Consider the following 8,627-nt stretch of genomic DNA (forward strand, 5'->3'; position numbering starts at 1 on the left):
CAGTCAAGTCTGTCCCGTATTCAGCAAGTGAAAATAAAATAAACAATAAAAAGTTGAATCAAATGGACCATTACGGCAAGGCTGGGATGGTAAAGTAATCCGTTGGGCATCTTTCTTCGTCTTTAGACAATAATTCTGATGGCAAAAGAACCAAACGGGACAGGTTAAAAAAAAAAAAGAAGAAGTTGTCCTCTGAGACAGCCAGTGGTCACTCCAGCCTCTGCAACTCTGCTGCCTTTAGGCTGTGGCATATAATAGGCCCTGGCCTGCACAGAGAGACAAAATGACACATTCACTATAGAATTCATAGCACAAAACCCATCCATCCCAAACATACCAGATTTCATCACATTACATACCTGCACAGAGAGACAAAATGACACAGTAGTGTTTGTAGTGTGGGCTATAAGTAGACCAGTGTATCAGTGCAATCAAGTACACCTGCCTCTAATTAGTCCAACCCCATTCCAGCCATTGGCTCACCAAAAATGTGACACACACACAACCACTCCCAACCCAGTGCAACTCAACACAATAATATGGAGCTGAATTAACACAGGCACATTAGTCTACCATGTTACAACATCTTTCGCCATCTTACAATGCTGTGATTGCAGCCATTCCCCAACTCTCTGTGAATGGTACTCATGGCCATTGATCAGTGGTCTTTGATCAGTGGGTTTTGGTCAGTGGTTGTTGATGAATGGGTCATGAGAATTTGCATAATTAAGATTAAGGAGCTGACCTCCCAGCCCATTGTTCCTTCAGTGGGCTGGTTTCAGTCACTATGCAAATGTACTGTTTATAAGATTGGGGAAACCTGCAGTCAGCTGAGACTGAAGAAGTCACTTGGATGAGTGACAAAACGTTTCTTCCACAAAACGCTACGTTCAGATGAACAGAATCAACTTTTGGAGAGGACCAAAGGTACCACACAGACTATGCAAATTTCATGGAGAACATGTGGTGATGCAGAGAAAATGCCGGAGAAAGAACTCTGTAATACTCCTGTTTGGTATATTCCCCACCATGGGGTACACCACCCTCAAAAGCCCGGCAAAATATGCGTAGTCTTTGACTGCTCTGCACAATATGAAGACACCTCGCTGAAAATGCACCTGCTTACAGGGCCTGACCTCACAAACACTTTGGTGGGAGTGCTTCGTAGGTTCAGGAAGGGCTTCACTGCTGTAATGTGCGACGTCAAACAAATGTTTCACCAGTTCCATGTAACACCAAAACCAGGACTACTTTGGTGCTGCTTCTTCTGGCTGTGCCAACTTTGGTTTAAAACATCTAGCCACGCAAGGTGAGAGAAAGTTCACTCCAAACACTGTGAGGTTCATTCAAAGGAACTTTTATGTAGATGATGGACTTGTAAGTGTTATGTCAGAAGCAGAAGCCATAAAATTAGTCAAAGAACTGTGTAGAGAACTGTGTAGCACAGGTAAACTAAGATTACACAAGTTCATATCAAACAGTGAAAATGTGATAAAGTCATTGCCGAGAGAAAAGTGTACAGAAAGATTTAAGGACTTAGATCTGGCACTTGGAGAGCCATTAATGGGAAGGGCACTTGGTGTTCAGTGGTGCGTTTCTGCTGATGAGTTTCTGTTAGGTTTTTGTATTGTTGATTGTCATTTATGCTTAGAAATATCTACTTATATATTCTTAGAGTTTTATAATTAGGTGTAGATTGGTAGAGGTTTGATCCTTAATAGTCTGCAAACTTTGTGTGCATTCCAGAGCACTCTGGGAGCATGGGAGAGGTCGTACCTTGTCTTATTGTTTTATGGTAGGATAAACGTATCTATATCTGTTTTAGGCTAAGTGCCTTTTGTTTAGATGAACTGCTGGACTTCCAGGCCAGCAGGTTTAGGGAAGTCTTTATGGGGTCACACTCTGACCCCACACACACCACACACACACACACACACACACACTTACAAAACCACAGGCAAGGTACTCTTTGTGTGTATGTAGACGTCATATGTAAATGAACCTATGTATATTTATGTAACCTCAATAAAAGAGCAGCGTTACGGGGGAGCGGACGAGAGTAACTGGGGTCAAGCGAAGGAACGGCGTTTGTTCAGTTCTCTCCCGTGCACGTAAAACATAAAGAACTTTGCCTACTCGTGTCTTGCTTTGCTGTGTAATTACATTGTCTTCAACGTTCCAGCGAATCGGTTTAAGCTACAAACCTATCAGTTTCCGTTCAGAATAACTGTAAAAGAGCACCCAACGACAAGAAGACGAATCCTGCGCACAATAGCATCAGTGTATGACCCACTGGGATTTGTGGCACCCTTCATCCTAAGAGGAAAGCAAATCAGTTATGTCAAGAGAAAGTTGGATGGGGCGAGCCACTCTCAGATGATCTCCGCACACAGTGGGAATCCTGGCTCCTAGATCTTCAAAACCTAACCTGTCAAAGGTGAAAGTTCAAAGATGTGTCCTACCTGCAAACACAGACATTGCACAATGTGAATTACACCATTTTTCAGACGCTAGTGTGACAGGCTACAGACAGTGTAGTTATTTAAGAACAGTAACATCCAAAGGGGATATTCATTGTGCCTTAGTCTTGGGAAAGGCACATGTAGCCCCAACCAAGGTCACTACTGTTCCTAGACTTGAACTAACGGCTGCAGTAGTTGCAGCAAGAACAAGTGTAAGGTTAAGAAATGAGCTGGAGATAAGTGATCTTGAAGAGCACTTCAGGATAGATTCCACGGTAGTGTTGGGGAATGTGAACAATGATGCAAAGAGATTTCACGTGTTTGTGGCAAATAGGATTCAAAGGATAAGGTCACTCACAGACCCACGACAGTGGCATCAAGTACCATCTGAAAGTAATTGTGTAGACCATGCATCAATAGGACTCTGTGTCCAACAGCTGCTCAACTCTAACTGCTTTAAAGGTCCAGAGTTTTTGTGGCAAAGCGAGCTACCCATTGAAAATGACGAGTTTACTGAAGTCAAGCCCAACGATCCAGAGCTGAAAACAGTAGATGTGTCCAACACCAAAGTAGAAGAAAGGAGAAGAATACTAGACCGTCTCACCAAATTCTCAGACTGGAGAAGAGCTGTTAAAGCTATTGCTTGTCTACAGAAATTTGTGAAAGATTTCAAAGGACTCACACAAACAAAAGGTGAAAACACAAGTCAGACAAAAGGCGGAACTGTTCATAATAAAACTTGCACAGGAAAACACATTCAGCAAAGAATTTAAGGACTTAACTAGAGGAAAGGACATTCAACTGAAGGACAAGACACACAAGCTGTACAGCCTAAGTCCATTTGTTGATGAGCAGGGAGGACGTTTAACAAGAGCAACTCTGCACCCATATATCAAACATCCTGCCATTATTCCCAATTCAAGTCATGTGTCGTCTTTACTTATTAAACACTATCACAAAAAAGTGCAGCATCAAGGAAGGGGAATAACTGTAAACGAGCTGCGCTCCAATGGGATTTGATCACAGGACACAGCAATGCAGTTGCTTCTCACATCTACAAGTGCACAAGCTGCAGAAAGTACAGTTTGAAAGTGAGTTTGTTCTGAACACCCCCTCTTCAAGCCACATGGGAAGTGTTTGGGAGAGGCAAATTAGTACTATTAGAAGTGTTTTAACTTCTATTCTTTATTAGAATAACAACTAAATATTAATAGCATGATGAAACATGTCAGGTCCCAGAAAAACACTTTTTGAAGTACCAGAAATACATGAGACCTATTTTCCATACTCTGCCACCATAAAGCCTGCAAAAGTTACTATTAGCCTGTGATTGTGACAGGATGTCTTTGCTTTCCATATTATTTTTGCCTATTTGTCAATGCTGGTACGAAGCCTGTCTGTGCTGTTTTCATCCCTTTGCAAACATTTCTTTCAATAAATCTCAGAAAATCAGTTTTGTTTTAATTCTCAGTTTATTTTTCCACAACACTTTGATCATCTGAATATTTTGTAAGTGTGGTTTTAGTAACAGCCAGTGCTGAGCAGCTGCTGGACAGTGTTTTGCTTATTTGTGGCATTGAGTTCTCTCTTTTTCTCATGTGTACTTTCAAAAATTTGAACATCTGAAACTGCTCAGCACTAATAAAGAGTGACACCAAGCTACACCTGACACAAACATCAGCAAAAGTGCTGCTTACACATCAACATCAGCAAAACAAATTCTACATACAGTATGTAAAACTATGAAAAAGTCTATGAATGTCCTGGCAATTCCTGAGCCATTTCAGCATCCACCTTTAAATCAGCTCCCTTACAACTCAAACTTTACAGCTTCCTGCTGTAATGATGAAGACGAGTTGGAAACACTTATAACTCAACAATGTGCGACTCACAGACTGCACATTGGAACTCATTGGAGATGGAAGTCAATGCTGAGTGTCTAACAGCACAATTTGGTTAGTGTTTACATATTTTTCTGAAAGCAGGCTCAGTTGGGGGCAACTATCTGCTGCAATGAACAACCTAGACAGGAAGTTAAAATCTCCCAATTCTTTTAATCTTTGGGCTGAAGGAAGGACAATACTCGGTGTATAAATGCTCAATCAACAATTATTTATTTCCATACAATTCAATACTTTATGAGCATAAACCATCCGGATGGGGAGACATGCATGCAGAGGGTCACAGCAAATCTCAAAATGGTGGAGGGTTATTCAGCCTCTTATAGCCTCTACTGGTCCCCACCTAGTCGTAAAACCCTAAACATTCACATTCTTTCTCTCTTACGGTGCCTAAGTGGCGGCCTTGGCTCCCTGTTTTATCTCCTCCTGATGAGATGGGGCAGAAAACCTCTCCGGTATGTTCTGTTCTCTTCTAATCAGACAAATAAGGCCATGACTCTCTGAAAACGGTATTTCTTATAACTCCGCAGTATAATGCATCATAAAACAATATCATTCATTCACAATAAATCAGCAGTCTAATGTAATACAAATCAGTTTAATAAATGGAAGGAAATGGAGGAGCTAGAGTCCCAAACAAAACACACAGGGGAGCAGAGTCCGAAACATAGTTCAGGTGGCCGGCCTGGGGGCCGATAGCACAGAAGGCCAGGCTGAGACAGTTCGGGAGGCCGTCCACGAAGAAGGCAGTGGCGGCGACAACCTCGTTCAGGAGGACGCCCACAACGGCGATGATGACCAGCCAACGGCCGAGAAAACGGCCGGTGATGATGATGCGGTAGACGCGGACCGGATGGCGGCGTGCCAACAGCAGAACCAGGCAAGGATGAGGAGAAGGATGAGGCTGAAGCTGCTGCTGAAGAAACCAGGCGAGGCTGGAGCTGATACAGAGGCCGGGCCAGGCGAAGCTGAAGCTGACGCAGAGGCCGGGCCAGGCGAGGATGATGATGATGAAGCAGAGGCTGGGCCACGCGAGGATGATGATGATGAAGCAGAGGCCAGGCCAGGCGAGGATGATGATGATGAAGCTGCTGCTGCTGCAGGCGAGGATGGTGATGATGAAGCTGCTGCAGCAGACGAGAATGCAGACAGGAGGCTGGACCAGGCGAGGGCGAAGACACGGAGGCTGGACCAGGCGAGGAAGAAGACACGGAGGCTGGACCAGGCGAGGGCGAAGACACGGAGGCTGGACCAGACGAGGGCGAAGACACGAGGCTGGACCAGGCGAGGAAGAAGACACGGAGGCTGGACCAGGGGAGGAAGAAGACACGGAGGCTGGACCAGGCGCGGATGCAGACACGGAGGCTGGACCAGACGAGGATGTCGCTGTAGGCGGCGGCGTGGAAGCCGGAGACGGAGGCGCTGCAGGCGGCGGCGTGGGAGCCGCAGGTGGTGGCACTGCAGGCGATGGTGATAGCTGGATGGGCACCTCGGTCCCCCAGCGAAAGCAGCAGGCTGAAGCGGTTTCTGAGACCCCTCAGCGGAAGCTGCTGATGACGGCGCAGGCTGGACGGGCTCCTCGGTCCCCCCAGCAAAAACAGGCTCAAAACCAGTAGGCATGGGCGCCCCTGGCACACACAAAACAAAACCAGCAGGCTCGTGGGCCTCTGGCACACATAAAGAGGGCTGCAGCTGCGCAGAGCACTGACCCTGCTCAGGCAGTGACAGCCGGGTGCAGTCCCTAGCTGGCATCTTGGCCTCCAGGGGTCCAGAGTTAGCTGAGGGTTGTAACCCAGCCTCTGGGGAAGCCCTGGAGTGAGTAGCAGTCTCTAATGTTGCCAGCTTTTGAGGAACAGAGTTTATAAATAACTCTCCTTGTAAACAACAAGGAGGACAGATAAAGATGCCACCAGGCACTTCCAGATTCTCAAAGTCACAGTCTCTGATGGTGCACACACACAAACACACCACATAGGAGGGTGAGAGGGGTCGGGGGGTCAATCCTGAGGGTCCAGCAGCACAATTTTGTTACTTTTTACACATTTTTTGTCTCTTCCATTGTCCTCATCATCATCATCCCGTTTTCTCTTCTTCTGTCCTGCTTCTGTGTCAGCTGAAGTAGAGGGTGATGACACCGTGTCTTCATTTTCATTATCCTCACTTTCGGAGGTGGTGTCTGACGGTTCGTTGCCTGAGTTGAGGCTCCTCAATCGCTTCCTGTTCATCTCGTTACTGTCGCCATTATTATTTTCCTCTCTTTGGCGCCTCCTGGAGCCAAAGAGATCGCTTTCATCAGCTCCCTCTCTTGGAGGGCTCCCGGATTCTTGAGGTTCTGGGATGACAGGTATTAACTCTGGGACCTCATCCTCAGATTCGCTTTCAAGGTCGCTTTCATTTTCAGCGCCAGAATCAATGTCACTTTCCCAGACCCACCACATGTCATCAGCAAACTGATCTTCTTCCCGGGGCAGATTAATGTCCACATTTACTGCCGGTAGATGAAGACCTTGATGGTCCCAGTGATCTTCAGCTAAACCGGCCAGGTTGTTTTCCATGTCAGCTGCTGGAACAGGTAGTGCTTCATTGTCCCAGGGACCTTCTGCTCCTACTGCTGGATTTAATCCTATGCCAGCTGCTTGCAGAGCTAGGTCCACTCGTGCAATATCATCAATATTTCCAAGCCCCAGAGTATTATAAAAAATTTCAATCGCAGTTTCCAGGCTGAACTCATTGAACAACCCACGCATGATAGTATCCCGGAGCAAACTCATCTCTGGACCTACTGCAGCGTAATGTTCAAAGCGCTCCACTAAATGGAGCAGCGGGCGAAATCTTAGCTGCACATCTAGAAACAGAGAAATATTTTATATTTAACACTCATGATGAGAGAACAGTCCACAAATTCCAGTTATGCAATATTGGTGCACCTGAAAACTAAGTGCTAAAAACTACATAGGTGAGGTTACTATTGCATGCACTGCAGTTGTGATGAACTTATTAGCTTTGAATATCAGCTTTTCCTCAGGCCACAGTCACTATTATAAAATACTACAAAACTGCTTAATTTTCATAAAGATCATAAGGTTATTTCTTTCATTTTACAAAACAATTCAATCTCAAATTTAAGCTGAAAATAGCATGCAGCACCAGCATTTAAATAAGCCCGTGAAACATCCCTGCTTAGACAAAAACATGTATATTCTCCAATCCCCCATAGGCGGTCAGGAAACAGTTGATGTACCGGGAGAAACACCGCACCAAACGGAGGTATCTAGACTGTGTGACCGAGGCCTTTACGAGCATGTGTTGTAACAAACTGTCAGATAATACATCAGAAAATTGAAATGAGATGTTCTTACTTTGGTTAGCGCCGTTGATCTCACCGTCTCCGCTATCCATTTTAAAAATGGTTTAAATCCACTGGACTGGAGGAAAGTGATCAGTAAGCTGCAAACTTAAACTGGCTGTTTACAATTTTGACTATCGTTAAAATAGCTGAAAAGTTTAAAAACGTTTTCTGCTGTAGCTGAGAGACAGTAATCTGTGCTGCAAGAAACGCTGCTAAATGTTTTTTTTACAGAGCGTAGTCATGGATACACGGGGTTCTCACGCTGATTCGTGAAGTCATACGTCGGATTCCAATGTGACGTCATGCTGCGAACGTGGATATATATCTATATATCTATATATATATAGATATATATATATATCTATATATATATGTGTGTGTGTGTTGGCCATGCGGTGGTTGGAGGAGTTAAAAAACTTGGAAGTGGCATTAGGAATATATTAAAATTGCCTTTTAACTTGTGATTCATGCATTGAATGACTGTCAGGTTAGTCTTGATCATTTCAAAGTATGACTGCCCCTCTGTATCATTGTACCATTGTTTTACACTTTTTTAAAATAGTTTTTAGAGTTTTCTGCATATCAAGACTTCCAAGTATGATGTCACAGATAGCAACAAGTTCAAAAGTCGTAATATTTTGGGGATGTTATCTGAGGTTATTGTAAAATTTGTCAATCTGCTTTCTGAAGGTTTCAAGCTTTCTCTTTTTTTCATTTCCAGCTAGCTGTTTTCACACAGGAGATCCTGTGGACATATTGAATTTCCTTTTTATGTTATCTTAGTGACTTATTAGTTGAAGTAGAGTTCATACTGTGGGCTTTTGGGACATTCACAGCATTCAGTCATTATTATAGTTAGAGATATCTGTATGTAAGTAAGTAAGTAAAATGTATTTATATAGCGCGTTTCACAGA

General features: G+C 44.2%; 1 protein-coding gene across 1 annotated transcript; it reads right to left on the reverse strand.

Annotated features, from left to right (window-relative positions):
• Positions 1-5,861: 5,861 nt before the first annotated feature.
• On the reverse strand, positions 5,862-7,932 carry LOC109200999 (uncharacterized). The gene is made up of 2 exons (XM_019356574.2): positions 7,723-7,932; positions 5,862-7,208 (listed from the first exon to the last, which is right to left on the reverse strand). The coding sequence occupies exons 1-2, from the start codon at positions 7,760-7,762 to the stop codon at positions 6,361-6,363; spliced, it is 888 nt and encodes a 295-aa protein (XP_019212119.1). The 5' UTR covers positions 7,763-7,932; the 3' UTR covers positions 5,862-6,360.
• Positions 7,933-8,627: the final 695 nt, after the last annotated feature.

Source organism: Oreochromis niloticus, unplaced genomic scaffold (genome assembly GCF_001858045.2).
Source record: "Oreochromis niloticus isolate F11D_XX unplaced genomic scaffold, O_niloticus_UMD_NMBU tig00007866_pilon, whole genome shotgun sequence".
NCBI lineage: Eukaryota > Metazoa > Chordata > Actinopteri > Cichliformes > Cichlidae > Oreochromis > Oreochromis niloticus.